This window comes from Mustela nivalis, assembly GCF_964662115.1.
Source record: "Mustela nivalis genome assembly, chromosome: 7".
Taxonomy (NCBI): domain Eukaryota; kingdom Metazoa; phylum Chordata; class Mammalia; order Carnivora; family Mustelidae; genus Mustela; species Mustela nivalis.
In genome coordinates, this window is record NC_139026.1 from 49859861 (window position 1) to 49878327 (window position 18467).

The 18467-nt window shown below is 40.5% G+C and overlaps 1 protein-coding gene across 2 annotated transcripts in view; it reads right to left on the reverse strand.

The window, feature by feature from the left end:
• Positions 1 to 491: 491 nt before the first annotated feature.
• HMGA2 (high mobility group AT-hook 2) overlaps positions 492 to 18467 on the reverse strand; it is a 142061-nt gene continuing 124085 nt past the window's right edge. For both annotated transcript variants that reach the window (XM_082738265.1, XM_082738264.1), the window contains 2 exons: positions 16224 to 16256; positions 492 to 3606 (listed from right to left, as the gene is read on the reverse strand). In XM_082738265.1, the coding sequence (XP_082594391.1) occupies positions 3559 to 3606; positions 16224 to 16256 (81 nt within the window). In that variant the 3' untranslated portion in view covers positions 492 to 3558. The remainder of the gene's footprint in view (positions 3607 to 16223; positions 16257 to 18467) is intronic.

The window sequence follows — 18467 nt, forward strand, 5'->3', positions numbered from 1 at the left end:
TAACTTTTATATCCTCAGTCACTTCTCTTACCAACATGGTAGATGCCAGTCTTCGGTAGAAATTCTCTAGTTTTTTTTTTTTTTTTTTTTTAAAGATTTTATTTATTTATTTGACAGAGAGAGATCACAAGTAGGCAGAGAGGCAGGCAGAGAGAGAGAGGAGGAAGCAGGCTCCCCGCTGAGCAGAGAGCCCGATGTGGGACTCGATCCCAGGACCCTGAGATCATGACCTGAGCCGAAGGCAGTGGCTTAACCCACTGAGCCACCCAGGCGCCCAGAAATTCTCTAGTTTTGAACCACAGTGTACTCTTCCTTTACCTTTACTCTAAGGTCATTTGTAGGATTAAATGCCAGACTGTGAGAGGTGAAACCAGGGCAGTTGATTTAAAAAGTACAATATTTTAGAAAGTGACATCGGTGTATGTAGAATTGTGGGGGCACAACATGCGGGGGAAGGGGCGCAACAAAATGACTTGTGAATGTCTCTCTTAGTGACCTGTTTTGACCAAACTTTATTATGCATTTAATGGAGTTATGACAAAGAGTAGGAACCAAAACACATGGGGATCACAGAGGCTGTTATGTTTATTGTGTAGAACAGACAGTGATAATCCACTAAAGAAATATTTTCAACAAGCAAGCGATTCAAAGTACAATCATAGACAGCAACTCTACATGAAGAACAAAGAATAAAGTTAGAAGACACTCAGAGGAATGGGGAGAAAGTCAACTGCAGTTAAACGTCTTGATACTTTTCTCCTGCAAACAAACCTAAACTTGCAGAAATGGTAGAAAAGTTAAATGTCCAGTCTTACTTAGCCGAGACCAACAACAGCAAAGAACAGTCCTATAAAATTTATCTCCCACAAAAATAAACTATATATATAAAAATTTTATGATGTTCTTCCTGTTCCATTGGCCACAAGCTTTTTTTTTTTTTTCAGTATGAAAAATGAGGTATACTGGGGCTTAAGAGGTAGTAGTGTGTTTTGATTGTACAACGTATAGGAAATAAAAGATAACTTCATCGGAGGTGAAAATCGCTCGGTGCTCCGAGTTTGGCCAATATGAGCAACTTGCTTCAGTTTTCTGAGGTGGCCAATGAGGTCTCGAAGGGGCCCAACCGAGAATATGGAATGGGACTTTTATTTTTACGAGCCACTGTTTCTTTACTTATTTCATGCACAGTTAACAGTAAGGTTGAGTTTTAATTCTCTCCATAGCTCCTTTGGTGATTCCCAACTGTGAGCCATCTGCCTGTCTCAGAGAGGTATATGGGCTCTGAAATGACCTCCCTGAAGCGGCTGGAAGAGAGATGATTATGAGTTTCATTTGGCTTCCGTACTGAAAGCCATACTGACCCAAGCCGTCGTGAGAAGCTACCTCCTGGCCCAGTTGATAATACCATGTTAAAAAGTCAGCACACTCACTAGGAAAGAAAGCAATAAAACAAAACAAAACAAAACAAAACAAAACAAAAAAAAACCCAACTCTACATAAGAAGCGTTTAAAATAAATCTGGTTGAGACACATTACAAAAATCACATTTGTGTAAAATACATGAAAATATCTGTCAAGCATATTCTCATAGTCGACGAGTCTTAAAAACATATCTCTTTTCATTGCATCATGCAAAAAGTTGAGCTGGTTGCATCACACCAAGAAAGATTCAAGTTTCTTTGAAGGTTGGCTTTTATTTTATCTAGATCTTTGTAGGAAGTGTGTGAAAATGCGTTCCTTTCTAGCAAACGTCTCTTACAAAAATAGGCTGGACTGGGGCTAGCGACAGTCTGAATGATTTCAGACCCTGACAAAAATGAAGGCTGCAAGTCACGAGTTCATTCCTTTTGAAGTCTGGAGGTAGGTCTTTGCAAGTCAATTCGTCCATTTCCTTAAACAACTCATTTTGAGGTACAAACTTGGAGGGTAAGATTTAAACATTACAGTCAAATTTTGTGTGCTGTGTGGTGTGACTGAGGAAAATTATCCTTAAGAACCTAGGAGCGACTTGGTTTAGAAAACAAAACAAAACAACAAACAATATTCAAGTTAATGTAGAAATCTAGCAGAGAAGCTGAAACAAGTATTTGTAAAATTTTAATTAAAAAAAAAATAGAAAAATACATAGCCATGCTGAAACACAGTAAGGAGGCTGCTTCTTTTACTGTAATGAAGTGTACAAAAAGAACCACAGATGATTAACATCACCTATACCCATTACGCTTTTTTTTTCTTGCATTGCTTGTGTATAGCAGCATGTAATAAGTACTAGACTGTAAATTAATTGTAACATTCAGAGGTAGTATTGAGTAGTGGGGATATATTATTGCATCTCTGGCTAAAAGTGCAGTTTGAATGAAGAGACGGTGAACGGAAGCCAAAGTCAAGGACCTCAGTCAACCATCCTATGTCAAAACGTATTACTTGAAGTAATACATACGCTTGATTTGAGGTAAGTGGTATTTAGGTCTTTCACGGAAACTGATATGTAATGAAGAGAGGAGAGAGAAAGAGAGAGAGAGAGAAAGAGAGAGAGAGAGAGACTGCCTTTTTTTTTGTTTGTTTTTTAAATTGCAGTATAAGTATAGCCAAAGAAATTTAGATTCCGCTCCTCCCACCTCATCAATCAGGTGGGTTCATCGTGCTTTATTCTGCTGTACGGTCTTGTTAAATTACTGAGAGGATGATTTTGCTTGTCTAGGTTCCTTAAAGGCTTTGAAGGTAACAAGTGTGATTCCTTGCTAAATGGCATTTGGCTCTGTAGGAAGTAGGTTCTACGCGGATGAGTGTTTTCCTGAAAACGAGTGCCACGAGTACATTTCGTACTCCCGCTGATACGTGTGAGAGCCGTCAATCAAGGAGTGGGCAATATTTGCTTGCTTACTTCCCTTTTTGAAAAATGAACATAACCTTTTCTGGTTCGTTAGCTGAGTGAAAGGATACATCAGCATTTCGTCTTATTTAGAAACAAAAGTCAAAAAAAAAAATCAAGTAAGTGTCTACGAGATTATACGAGAAAGAGAGAAGTAGTATCTAGTCCTATCTTTGGTGTTCTAAACAGAAGTTTCACTACGGTGAGCGGGTTGGGTGGTGAGGTGTACACAGCGTTGAACACCGTGCCTTTCCTTCGGGAATGCCTAACGTCACGAGCGTGACACTTTCTCAGCTGTGTGCAGTGCAGTGATGGACTAACCCCGATTCAGAGGTTTTTTTCTCACCCACCCGCTCTTGCTTATCAGTTCAACAAACTATTAGTAGGTTAAGAAAAAAGAAAACAGTAATTAAAAGTTGCATTGTTAAAACTGTGTCCCCTGTGTTTACAGCAGTTTTTCACTAAACCTGGGACTGTGAAGGGATTACAAAGAAGGTGATTAATATAGTCCTTTTTAAGGTTATGTGATTTCTCCCCCCCAACCCCCGCCCCGCCCCCGCCCCCCTTTCCCCACCCCAGATGAAAGTGGAAAGACCATGGCAATAGAGAGTAAGTGGTCACTGCAGTGTCTTCTCCCTTCAAAAGATCCAACTGCTGCTGAGGTAGAAATAGAATATCGGCGTCCCCTAATCCTCTTCCGCGGACTCTTGTGAGGATGTCTCTTCAGTCTCCTCCTGGAACACACAGAGGGCACAACCATTACACCGTGTGAGCTGTTCTTACCAACGGTTCAGAGGTGACCTCTTTCCACAGCCCTATAATGGCTGGCTTCAGAAGAGGATGTGGGTGATTGGCAAGCCCTCATTCCCAGGGCTTCTTAAACCGTAATTGAGGAATCAAGGTGTTGTTTTTTCCCAGAGCAGCCATGAGCTGCTGTTGACTCAGGGCTTGACATCATGGCGGCTGGTCAGCAAATTCAATTGTTTGCAGTTCAGAGAATGTCAGGCCAACGAAAGCTTACTCACCAATTAGAGTAAAAAAGAAATAGATAGATTTTTCCCGACAGCATGCCGGCTGTCAGTTTTAAAAACCAGGGCACCAGTAAGCAAAAATAAAGGAAAATCCTTTCTTGAGACACAAAGAAACCTGTTCTGAAGATACTGCTAGTCAAAGTGGATACTTTCATGATGTTTGCTAGATGCTTACAGGCATGGTTGGTTACTGTTCCCATTTGATAGGAAAGTCAAGGCACAGCAGGGGATACACCCCAAGTTACAGAAGGAGTAGGGCTAGGAATCGGGCTGAGCCAGATGGGCACAAGAACTCTTGTGGGACTGCGAGGCCACCGCCTCGGTGCAGGGGCAGTAGACACTGCCTGAAAGGGTGGTGAGAGCTGACTATTAACTTCCTTTCCAAACCGAGTTCCTGGTTCTCGTATTTATTAAAGCACATTTTAAGACAATGAGCAAAGTTTGGCCTGCCGGCTGGATGTCAATGCTAAATCCATATCCACCAAACATTTATAACGGTGGGCTGGCCAAGCAGAGAAAATCTAATATATATGTTTTTGCAGGGCCTCCTCTTGGTATAAATCTAATTCTTCCTTCTCTTTTTTCTTTTTCTTTTTTTTCCTGATTCCTTATGGCTCTGGAATTTGTTGGAGTTTCTGCAAGCTGGCTTGAGCCGCACGGTTCTCTTTCCCTTTGCTTATTTAACAAATGTGCAGTACCTTTCAGGACATGGGTGGTAAAGCGGAGACAATAAACATTTCTGATAAAAGTGTCGTTAGCGAGAGGATGATTTTTATCAAGCACTGCGTGTTGTCTCATAAGACGGCATGTGAAAAAGATCTGGGAGAAGAGGTAAACATTCACTCCTGCAGCCAGCGGAGCCCCTTTAAGAACGGCCAGCTTAAACAGCTTATAACAGTCTTCATACTTTAATAGATTTGATTTTCCACATGGCTTCATTTTGTCTGGGTGGCTAACTGACACAATTTATACCTCTCTTCCTTTCCCAGGTCACTACAGTACACCATTCAGTAAAGCATGCCTTAAAGCTTGTCTGCATTATATGACCAAACTTCCATTCATTAGTGTTTGAAACCCTTCAGCTGTGAAAAGCTCCTAAATGCTACCATGTGTGACGCTTCTGCGTAAGAGCAGCAAACGGGAGGGAAGAAACCCACACAAATGGGCACGCACACACTCACACGAATGCAAGCTTGCGCTGCCGTGCACAGACACACACACACACACACGCACACGCACACGCACACTCACTCTCCCTCGCGCACTCTACCCTGGGCTTTAATCACAGACCCCTGCTTACTGCAACCCCTTGCAAAAGGTTTCAAACATTCTCTTCCCCCAAAGACAGAGAAAGCTATAAATCCTGGGAATAAACACACATACAAATGAATGGATTACAGCTTAAAAAATAGAACCACGGCAGCATCAGATCATGAGATTTCACACCGGTTTTGTTTAGTCTGCTCCGGGGAAATGTGGAACGTAGGAAGCTACCTCCCCTCCGCTCCCAACCCCCGCACGGAGGGCTCCACATATTTAAGCAGCAGGTTTATACCTCTTGATAGGCAACAGGCCATGACCCTGAGATTCTCTCCAGAGTCCTGGCCCCAAAGGAGGATGTAGCATGATCAAAGCCACAGACGGACGAAAGAGAGACACGCCAAGGTTCAGCTGCCCTATGACCTTGTCTTTTCACTTAATATTTAAATTCCAGAAAGTCACTAAGCTGTTTGGCAGAGCCACTCTTCATCCGTCCCCCCATGGCTCACTTCTCATTAGGACATGAACCAAGGTGTGAACTCAGGGTACGGCTCTGAAACAGACCACAGCATAAAGGCTGGCAAGGACATTGTATTCCTTCTTCTTATGGTGAACAAATTAACAGAGCTCGGTTCAAGCTGGAAAACCTTCTGGATTTTGCTGTAATTATTCCAATTTCTAACTGCCCGATTTCTCTGTACTATCTGGAAACCAGAATACTTCCAAATCCGGAAGGAAATAGAATTTTCAGGCCATGAACTTACAAAGACCTTGCAGTGGATGGAATGCGATCGGCTTTTCAAAACATTCCCAGAAACTTTGCTTGATTTGAGCTCTTGAAGCTCCCGAGATGTAAGTGGTTTATTTAAATCCCTTAGACACAACTCAGCTGAAAACGATGGTTCCTCATATTGTTTCCTTTACTTAACAGCTCTTAACACAACACGGATAGTTGTTTGACTAATGTATCTTTCTGCTGACCTTGAAATTCTTCTCCTGTCAGTTAGTGCCGGGTACGTGGGATGTCAGAGGGTGGGAGCCTCAGTCTGTTAACTTTGGGAAGTAAGGTGGCTCTCACATGCTCTGAATGATGGTTTTCTCAAAAGTCTAGTTGCTGGAGTGTTCCCTCATCTTGGCCTGGCCCCGACTGGCCACCCTCCAGGGGACAGCATGGCTGCCAAGCGGATGACGGTGGGGCGTGGGGCACTTCTCACCTCTGCAAACCTCTGTTCTCACCTTTTCAGTGACTTAACTTTCACTACATCTGTGGTTGCTGTAACAAAACTGTGGGTATAATTAAGAGAAGAAAAATCGTCCCCGTTAGAAGAGACAGGAACTTGGAAAACCCACCCTCAGCGGCCCTGAGTGTCATGGCTGACCAGACCTCACATGGGGCCCTTCTGCGGTGCCAAGTGTGGATGGAAACCAGTGATGTAAGGGAATAAGCAGCCGGCTCTGGCATCCCCAAGGAATTTAATTTCCATAGAAGAGTAGTTGGTTGGGACCCCCGAGATTCAATCCTCTTCAGTGACTTTGAAGCCACTGTGACTCATTCTAGACGATGACTTCCACCTTGAGGAAGCTATTTAAATTCCTTCGTGTTTGCAGCATGTGGCCAAAGGACCTTTGAACTTGAGGAGTCCCCCAAGAGCAGCTCTGAGCAAGAAGGACATGGAAACTCGATAGTCAAAGAGTTAGACACATCTCATTAGAAGCTAGTCTGCAAGGTGGGCAGGCGAACAGCAGCAGTCTGGTCAAGGAGGCGAACTGTTGGAATGGGGCTTCAGGAATGCAGGATAAAAGGATTTTTCCAAGTGCAAGTGCACAGTGACATTTTTATGGGCACCAGCCACCAAGAACTCTGAACACTGAACAGCTCCCAGCCATTCACGTGGCAACTTTACACAGACAACTGGGGCTGCACCACATCGGGGCAAAATATGCGCATGTTTTGGGCAGAAAACTGATTAGAAGGAAAGGAAAGTGGGCAGAGCTGGAGAACTATATTTTTATTATGACTCCTGGAAAATTGCCCTCATTTTGCCTTAGTTTTTCTTTTCGTTCATGAAAAAAAAAGAATTTAATAAATGTAACTCTTTCATTGCTTTGGTTAAGCTTGAACGAACGCCCCACTGAAACCCAGAAATACAGTTTGCACTTATCTTCATCCTGCATATGGCGTTTACCTTTGGGTGTACTTCCGCTCATGGACTCGAAAGGAGAAGGAAGACAGCCCAATATCCGACCTTATCTTCTAATGCTTGATGGAATTTTAAAATGTCTAAACGGTCTAATCTTAGATCTTAGCACACAGACACAAGTGAGGGTGTGTGCTGGAGGAAAGTTTGGTACTTAACGTGAGAGCTGAAGCTCTGGGTTTAATTTTCAGATGCAGACTAAACAGCGGGTTTGCAGTGGAAGGGAGGCCTGTGAATTCTAAATGGAACAGGGAAACAGAAATATTCTCCTTGCAAATTTTAGGACTCGGGTCCCCACGATCCCCTTCTTTCTGCGTAGTAAGGAGTGCAAAATCACAGAAGTCCACACTGGCTTTAACAAATCCTTATATTTTTCTCCTTGATGGCAAAGAATTCTGCAACTCCTTTATTACGAAATGCTGGCTAAAAATCCATTTGTAATTTCAGCTACCTTGCCAATAAACCTAGAAATACCTGATCATCTAGAAAGAGTCGTTATAGTCTCATGACAGATTCTTTTTGTCATCTTAATCATGTTCGACTCCTTAAGGACTCAGAAGGACACATGTAAGAGTTTTTCACGTTCCTGAAGATCTCCAGCCAGCCCCATCAGAACAGAAATAATGGACTCTGTCTCAGCAGAAAAGACCAGAAACGGATTTTTCAAGTTCCATCTGCAGCTAAGTGGCCCGTAAGACCACAGAGCTGTGTTTTTCTGTTTCTCTGTCAGAGATTTTAATTTAAAATAGATTGAGGCTGTTTAACTTAATGGAAAGTGATTATTTCCTCCAACTAGGAAAACTTTACATCAGATTTTTTTTTAAAATATGGTAAATGGAACATATAAAAACCAGATATTCTGGCAAATGGAAGGTATTCTGGTGGAAATGCTAGGAAGGAAATATACTTTTTAACCGGAGACTTAAGAAGTTGGGATATTGAAGGCATTTTGTACCCCGTCCTTTCTTTATTTTAACTTTATATGTCTAGAATTACACAAACGTCGGGACTACCTTGCATGTGTTACCATCAACTTAATAAAGTCAGTGTTGAGGTCTTTACTGAGGGGCATTTAAGGAAAGGAGGTTGATCCTGGAGGTTGCTGACCACCGACATCAACCCTCACATTAATGGCCTGTGTAACTCATGCCGTATTCTCACCGCGTCGGGCCAGTAATGACAACACCCACTGTTCAGCAGGGTGTGAGGAAAAAATATGACCATCAAATGGGAAAATTTTGAAGGAAAAAAAAAAAAACACCAAACCCCAAAACAGTATAAGATCTTGTAAGATGTAGTGTGGAATAATTATTTTTAATTATAGTTAGTCATTCTATCTTTATTTATTTAACCTGTAATTCAACGAGAGGTGGCTGAGAAGGAAAATCTTAAGTAACATCTCTAAAAGAAAACAAACAAGAAGTTTTTGGTTTCTAAAATGCACGCTTGTTTTTCTCCTCTTCACCCTTGATCAGGATCCTGTCACTGAAAGTATCGTATATTGAGGGAACATTCAACCCCAGGATGCCATGGATTCCTTTCCTGGGGTGAAGGAATATTTACCAATATCTTGAGAAGGAGGTCACCCTTCACAGATCGGGAAATCATTTCATGTATAAACTAACTGCGAGTTTCAGGATCCTGTAAGTCACCATTTCTGAGGGCCATGAGCTCTATTGATTTTCCATTCCAGTTCTAATGCTTACTCAAAGAGCCTCGTGTTTGAAAAACAGCTAAAGATGGAGCAAAAGGATTTTTGCATGAAGGAAGCATTCAGAAGAAGGAAATTTATTTCAAATCTCTAAAACTGTTGAAGAATGTTCTTGTTTTTATATAGTTTTAATTTTTATTATTATTATTATTATTATTTAGTGAGGGGGGAGAAAGAGAATTTTTTTTTTTTTTTAAAGATTTGATTTATTTACTTGACAGACAGAGATCACAAGTAGGCAGACAGGCAGGCAGAGAGAGAGAGAGAGAGAGAGAGAGGAGGAAGCAGGCTGCCTGCTGAGCAGAGAGCCCAATGCAGGACTCGATCCCAAGACCCTGAGATCATGACCCGAGCTGAAGGCAGAGGCTTAACCCCCTGAGCCATCCATGAGCAGTTCCATGCTCAGGAGCCTAACGCAGGGCTCGATCTCATGACCCTGAGATCATGACTTGATCCAAAGCCAGGAGTTGGTTGCTTAACCGACTGTGCCACCCGGGCGCCCTGGCAAAGTTTTTAAAAATGATTATGTCTGAGGGTGTTTAGTAGTTATACTCCAGATGTGTTTATTGGTGGCAGAGACAAACAGAAAATTTCTCTTGCTTTTCTATGTGTGTAAATTTTTGCATACCTGTTGTATTTGTTGCCAGGGAAGAGAACATTTCTAGATTTTAATGAAATGCTTTTCACCAAACATTTTTCATTGTCCTGAGTTAGGACTTTTGAATAAAATTAGGAAAATATCACTAATTGTAGTGACTCAACAAACAATTTCTCAATATACACTCGAGTGTCCAACAAACACTTTCTGAATGTAAAGGAAGTGTCTTGGACAAAACAACATGTTGCTATTCAAACATTAAGGATATATATATATATTTTTTTTTTTAGAAAGACTGGGTTTATAAAACCAGTTACTATTTATTCATATTAATTTGGGTCAGCGTGTTTGGATAATGAGAAGAAAGTTTGCATATTGAATCAACAATTGGTTTTTAATCAGCTCACCTCAAAATGAAGAGGAAACTCAGGCAGACATTACCATTTACCCGTTTAGCCTGATCTATGGACTTCACCACACGGTTAAAAAAGATCATACTTAAACAACAACAACGCACAAAAAAACTTCCAACAGAAAATCTGGCAGGCCCAGAAACACTAAGTTTTGCCCTGTGGAGGTTTATCTCCAAATTAGGTCACGTTCTTTCACTTCTGTTAGAAGTTTATGTCATCTCTCTGAGACAGTCCCTGACCAGGACTCACCTTGTCCATACTCCTTTATTACAAAGGTTAGCCAAACTAAGTACTTTGTACGGTTATGGCTAATAACCATTTTGATATGTTTCCTTGACCTACCTCTGTGCTATTATATCCCTGCGCAACTTTACTGTAAGGGTTAAACTTGGGTTCCTACTGTGCTAGGCTCTCCTTTTCCCTGGATCTCTGCAATGTCAGAGGTCAGAGGTTAAATCAAAAAGTATTTCCTATACAACAAAACAGTGCCACTCAGGCCGGGCTTTGATAGAATTCTTCATGTTTTGCCAGTTGGTACCAAACATTTACGGGCCCACAAAATGTTTTACCAGCTTGAAAGAGCATAAGTAGGAAAATAAATAAATCAGTACTCTTTACGACTTCGGCAGCATAAATCACTGCGTTCCCTGAGTGAGTAGAAGAGTGACTATTTGCAAGTCTGATTTATTAGGAACTATTTACTGCATTGGCCAACGTATCATTTAAAAGACGAGTGTTAGACTGAGAATGCTCTCCCCTCTGTCTCCCTCCTCCTCTCTCCTTTGTGTGTCTAGACCAAGAGCTTCCAGCAAAAATACCTCCTTTAAGAACAAGATGCTGACTGCAATTCATCAACTTGCTTGTCCCAAAATGAAATCTCTCATTTTGCTCCAAACAATGTTTAGGTTGTCTGAAATATAAACATCCTTAAAACGGCCCTTGAAGTCCCTGTAAAAACATTCAAGCTTTTTTTTTTTTTTTTTTTTTTTTTTTTAAATAAGGGAGGGGCGGGTGGAAATCCCATGATAACCAGGTTTCCTGAGATTTCTTTGCCCAGGTACACCACCCACGGAAGACGTTCCTTGCAGGTAAAAATTCTGCTTGGAAACAGAAAGCTTTGTTTCTACTCTTTCAGGAACAGAGAACTTTCCAAGCTTCTCACTGGGAAACTGAAAAGGAGCAGGTTTCTACCTGTCTGCATTGATGGAGGTGGAGCTTGCTGGGGCAACAACCATGAGGAAACTGGGTGGAAAGTTAAGGAGAACCGTTAGGATTTTTAAAACCAGTTTTCCCTTTGGATGGGACTCAGGTGAGGAAAAAAAATATCTGAATTAAAGAGCTGGAGTCACTTCTGATCTCCGCTGAAAGCCTTAAAAGAAGGAAATCAAGAAACAGATAATCCAACGAACCAGCAAAACCTTTTTAGAAGTCTGCGATGGCATGAGATTTATTCTTATCAAAATAAAAACTTGAAGGGGTGCCTGGGTGGCTCCGTGGGTTGAGCCTCTGCCTTCGGTTCAGGTCATGAGCTCAGGGTCCTGGGTTTGAGCCCCGCATTGGGCTCTCTGCTTGGCGGGGAGCCTGCTTCCCTCCTCTCTCCCCCTATATCTCTGCCTACTTGTGATCTCTGTCTGTCAAATAAATAAATAAAAATCTTTAAAAATATATTAAAAAATAAAAATAAAAACTTGAAAAAACAATGCTCTATCAATAATAACACGAACTGGATACCCTTACGGCGTTATCTTATAAAAACAACAATGACAATAAATTCTACCACCATTTCCTACTGAAGTTAAGGACATGATCCATGTGGTTGAGAAGTCAACTGCTTCAAATTGCTAGAAAACGGACATATTAGCTAATTTCTAATTATTGCTTAATTTGTCATTTTAAATAAAAATATAACAGAGCTTCCCCGTAAACTGTGTTTCCACTGCTTTTGTAATTTAAAAAATCACTGTGACTACTGCAGATTTTTCTCTTTAGATTGTTAAGAGACCATTAACTTTTCCTGTGAGGATGTGGGACACACTTGAGGTCTCTCCCTGTTGGCACCTGGAGGGCTTTATAAACACCGACCGCTGCGGTAAGGCTTCCCTTAAACTTTTATTCTTTTCTGGACACATGTATTTATATACATAAACAGATATCAAGATTTTGAAACTTAAAATTCTGGACTTGTCTCCTCAGAATGAATTTTGCTGCTTTGTGTTCCAGTTTCAAGAAATGGCATTCTTTAAGCTCTGGGGAGCTTTCAGAATTTGATGGCTTTAGGATATTTTACAATGGAGCCTTTGTAATTCCATATAAATGTGACATACATACATGAAAAGTGATTCTGACTGCTTTAGTCCTAATGAGAGGATGTAGCAATTACTGTAACATTTCCCCCTTAGTTAAAACAATCCTCACGTTTTAAAAGGTGCAATGAAAACACCAAAGGGTCAAAAAGATAGTAGTTTTGAACTAAAGTGAGTTCTAGGATTTTTGAGGCTTATTCATTCCTGGAAATGAAAAACCCAGCCTCCAAAAATAAGTCGGGATATAGCAATATGCTCTGGAATTTATATAATTTTGAATCTTTCCCAGTTTTCTTGGGAGCAAGGCGGTGTGTTACTATCCCAGTGCACAGATGGGTAAATAGGAAACAGAAAGATTAATTCACTCATTGATGGGGCCAAAAAGCAAAACCTAGGTCTCTTTACACAGCACTGAGCCCTTTCCTTTAGAGGTAAAATCTTTAACTGTATTAAAATTTTCACTGCCTCAAAACAGGGTCTGAACGGAGCCCCTCAAAGTACTGTTGGTGAAGAGAGGATGTGAGCCTGAGTTAATCCAGACTGCTACATGGAAAAGCCATCTGGGAGGGTATTTTGAAATAAACAGATGGAAAAGGAAGAGATCCTTTTGAATGTAGTGTTAAATTTACATTATCCTCCATGAACTTCCACGTAGCCCCCATGTTTATATAATTCATCACTGTATCCTTAGACAATATAGATTAGGAAGCCCAGTGAGCTCACATTTAAAAAAAAAAAACCAAAAAAACCCCTCTGAACTCTTCCCCTGGAGGGCATATCTGGAGCGGAGTTTGTAAGACAGCAGGACGGATCAGTGAAGACCAACCCAATCCATCTGTGCCTTCTTTTTTTTTTTTTTTTATTTATTTATTTATTTTTTTTAAATTTTTTTTTTTTTTAAAAGGATACCAGAGGTAAATATGGATGCCCACCAAGGAATGAAGTACATTGTTAACAGTTTCCCATGTCAGTAGTCTTTTTTTTTTTTTTTTTAAGATTTTATTTATTTATCAGAGGGAAAGAGGGGGAGAGAGCGAGCACAGGCAGACAGAATGGCAGGCAGAGGCAGGGGGAGAAGCAGGCTCCCTGCTGAGCAAGGAGCCCGATGTGGGACTCGATCCCAGGGCGCCGGGATCATGACCTGAGCCGAAGGCAGCTGCTTAACCAACTGAGCCACCCAGGCGTCCCATCTGTGCCTTCTTTGATAGTCCTGATTTTCTTGGGAAAGAATTTCAGATTTCTCGGTGTATTACTGACCAAACTGCCATCGGTTTTGCTCACATCGATAATCTCCACCTATGATTTATTTGTTTCTGCCTCTCATTTCATGGATAAGTGGCTGGGTGGCTCATCCCAGGGTCCTGGGATGGAGCCCCACATTGGGCTCCCTGCTCAATGGGGAGTCTGCTTGGAATTATCTCTCCCTCTGCCCCTCCCCCTACTCACGTGCACACACTCTCTTTCTCCCTCAAATAAGTAAATAAATCTTAAAAAAAAAAATCTTCCAGGAATTATCCCCTTAAGTAACACATGACATTCCACTCATCCATCTGTATTCCCTAGGTGCCTCATATACGTTGGCATTCTGTGGTCATTTGTTCAACAAACGTTTAAATGTCTTCTCATGTGTGTTCACGGAGTATCTTCTTCACTCCTGCTGGCTGCACATTAGAATCACTTGGGGAGCTCATAAAACATAATGATGCTTGGGTCTTTAGATCAAACAATCAGAATCACTGAAGGGTGGGGTCAGTGGTGTGTAGGTAAACTTGCTCACCAGGAAAAAAAAGGTCCTGATTCGTAGTAGTTGTCAGTTTCCATGGGGTAAATACTCACACCATAGTGGATTTTAAGCTACGTCCCGGACTTCACCAAACATACAATTTGAAAGAGATGCTTACAACTGGCTCACACGGGCTAACTCCACACACACACACACACACACACACACACACACACAGCCCTCATATTGAAATATATCTAATAGCCACAAACAGATATATAATTTTATATATTTATGTAAATGGACATATTAAATATACAATATATATAAATCTCTAGGTTATTCCAATATGCAGCCAACGTTAAGAACCTCTTAACTAGATTACACATTTCTCAGATGCAATAGCTGTTTTTGTTTGCTTTACCTTCCCTACAACACCAACGATAGAGACAGAATCAATGTCATTAACAGATCACAGTTATTAATCTATTGTTTGTAGCCAGTGATGCAACACTGAACGCTGGACTGACTTTTAAGTTTACTTCCTCTTGAAGTTCTTACTGATGAAGGATGAGAGGCTAAATATATTTGGAATCGGCTACTTAAAATGTTTTTATTTATATTTTGTTCTGTTAAATATTGTTTACAAACACTGGGTATTTATTTTTAGTACTTCCTACAATTCTTGGCTTTTATGGGGACAGCCGTGAGAATTCTTTTTTCATGTTAACTCTGCTTTTACTCTACTTAAAACATACATGTAATTTTTGACACATTTTTCCTATATGCTTACATGTGTTTAGAAGATTCAATTTTCTTCCAAGCAGCATTTGTAAAGAATACTAGACACATTAAGATTGCTTGGATGGTCTTTCCCAGGCAAGGCACCATGGTCCCAAGAGGACAAGGTGCAAAGTATATTTAAAAATATATGAAGGAGCTCTACAAAGAACAGAACTTGGTAACCCATGGCACTGGGTAACAACTTACTCCAGCAGGTTCTGTATGATGCATTGAGATCTCCTTGGTATCTTTTTAAAAAAGATTTATTTATTTATTTTAGCAGGGGAGGGGAAGAGGGAGAGAGACTCTCAAGCAGACTCTGAGCTGAGTGTGGAGCCCAACACAGGGCTCAATTCCACAACCCTGAGACCATGACCCTGAGATCATGACCCAAGTGGAAACCAAGAGTCAGAGGTTCAACTGACTGCCACCGAGGTGCACCCCTCCTGGACACCTCTTTAAACCCAGGAGTGGAGAATAGTGGGGATACTCTGAAATTTTAATAAGAAATCAAGTACTTGGCAATCATGGTTAGTTCATTCTTCAGTGTTTTTTCCCTTCAAGATAAACTTCCTTAATAAATATGATTCTTAAGTTTCTATGTATGGATTATATTTAGGACAAGGAACACCAGGCATAAAGAATAAGAGAAGTAAAATTGGTTCTTAATTTTGATGTTGCCAAACTTCAGAAACTGTGATTCAGCCAATGAGGCAGAACCCGAGTGTTCATCAATCTGCAAAATTGGGACCCCTTAATTTCCCAGTTCCCAGCCTTCTTTGGGGGTGTTTTGGGATTATCAAAGGTTATAGAATAATGCAATAAACAGATCGTGTTCTTGTCATAAATCACAATATATTTTTCAGCTAATAAGTTCTGTATCAAGTCAATGGGGAATATGGATAGATAGAACAAAATTTGATGTTTACAGTTGGTGAAATATATGATAAGATTATTAAATATTTGTTTTATATGAGGAACAGAAATTAAAATTTTACTTTTTAAACTATTTATATTTACTTTGTATACTTCAGGACTTGATGGTCTAGGGTTTTTTTTTAAGATTTTATTTTTAAGTAATCTCCACATCCAACGTCATGAGGCTTGAACTTCAAACCATGGAGTCCCATGCACTAGGGACTGAGCTAGCCAGGCAGTTTTTAATGACACAATCTCAGACTCTGTATTCCTGGCTTTGTCTGAAGGACATAACAAATTTGCAAGAATACTGTAATGCCAACATAATCAAAACTAGAAAAATTCTAATTAGAGATTTAATTTGGGGTCATATCTTTCTCACAGAAGGAAAAATCATAATGACCATCTCTTACCTGAGCAGGCTTCTTCTGAACGACTTGTTGTGGCTAAGGAAGAAACAAACAAAAAGAACTGTTACATTTTAAAGGAAAACATACAGAATGAAAATAATCAAGTCTACATGTTTTAAATATAGACACCTGCTGCAAACTAGAGACAAAATATTGGCTCTAAAATTGGATTCACAGGGCACCTAGATGTCTCAGTGGGTTAAGCCTCTGCCTTCGGCCCAGGTCATGGTCTCCGGGTCCTGGAATCGAACCTGGCATCGGACTCTTTGCTCAGCAGGGAGCCTGTTTCCTCCTCTCTCTCTCTGCCTGCCTATCTGCCTACCAGTGATCTCTGTCTGCCAAATAAATAAATAAATAAATAAATCTTAAAAGAATCTGGATTCACTAGAGGAGGGAAAGGAGCTATTTTGTTCAAAAACACTCAGCTTTCTTGAGTTACAATTTACATATTATAAAATTCACCCATAAGGTGTATAATTCAAAGGTTTTTTTTTTTTTTTTTTTTTTAGATTTTATTTATTTACCTGACAGAAAGAGACACAGAGAGTGAGAGAGTGCACAAGTAGGGGGTGGGCAGCAGAGGGAGAGGGAGAAGCAGGTTCTCCACTGAGAACCTGATACAGGGTCCGATCCCAGCACCCTGGGATCATGACCTGAGCTGAAGGCAGATAGTTAATGACAGAACCACCCAGGCACCCCTAATTCAAAGTTTTAGTATATGCAGAGAGTTCTAAAGTCACCACCATGATCTAGTTTTAGAACACTTTCACCTCCTCTCAAAAAAGCCCCATACCCATTATCAACTACTCCCCACTCCCTCCTATCTTCCTGGTCAGCCTCCCAGCACTAACCAACCACTCAGCCTTCTGTCCATATAAATTTGCCTATTCTGGACATTTAATGTAAATGGAATCCTACAATATATTGTCTTTCGTGTCTGGCTTCTCCTATTCGGCACCTATTTTCATCCTGGTCATAGCTCCCATCCCCACTTCATTTCTCTTTACGACTGAACAACATTCCATTGATGGATATACCACATTTTGTTTATCCACCCGCCAGGTGATGGACATTTGGGTTTTTTTTTTCCCTGCCATTTGTTATCATGACTAACGCTATGAACATTTATATATAAGTTTTAGTAGAGACATGTTTTCATTTTGCTCAGGTATAGATAGCTTGGAGTGGAATTTCTGGGTCATATAGGTAACTCTATGTTAAACTTTTAAAGGAGTCGCCAGTTCTTCTAAGCAGCAGCACCGTTTTACATTTCCACCTGCAATGTATGAGGGTCCCAATTTCTCCATATACTTGTTAACACTTGTTACTGCTCGTCTTTTTAATTATAAACATCTACTGGGTGTGAAGTTCAATGTCACTGTGGTTTTGAGTTGATGTTCCCTAATGACAAATGATGTTGAACATCTTTTCATGAGTTCATTGGCAATTTGTAAATCTTCTTTACAGAAATGTCTGTTCAAATCTCTTGCCCATATTAAAGTTTGTTTTTTCATTATTAAGTTGTATGAGTTCTTGCTATGTTCTAGATGTGAGTGTCATTAGAATGTGATTTGCAAATGTCTTCTCCCATTCTGTGGGTCTGTTCACTTTCTTGATAGACTATTTTGTTACACCTGCATTTGTAGCTCTTAAATTATGTAGGTAGCACAGAATTTTCTTATCTGAGGGAAAACTTTTCTACCTAGTCTAAATTAATTTTTTAAAATTGCTTTGTTTTTGTTTTTTCTTTTAAAGATTTTTATTTATTTGGCAGACAGATCACAAGTAGGCAGAGAGAGAGGGGGAAGCAGGCTCCCTGCTGAGCAGAGAGCCCAACGCCGGCCTTGATCCCAGGACCCTGAGACCATGACCTGAGCTGAAGGCAGAGGCTTAACCCGCTGAGCCACCCAGGTGCCCCTAGCCTAAATTAATTTTCCATTAATGATAATATTCGAAAGATATTTAAGTTACTCTTGGTTAACGTAAGTGTAGGAGCTGAAGCCTGAGCCTTCTGATAGATTACTTCCAGTACTCACTCTCAAGTCTAAACAGGAGCCTTACTTCTTCCATCTACACATCACTAGGACTTGCAAACACAACTGTGCCACTCTGAGGTGGATCGTGACACAGCTTTGTGGCACAAGTGAAAAAAATAAAATCACTACAGTTTTCCCAAATAACAGAAGTTGTGGCAAATTCACCATATCATGGGGCATAGAGCTCCTATTCATTTTCCTTCCTTTTGGA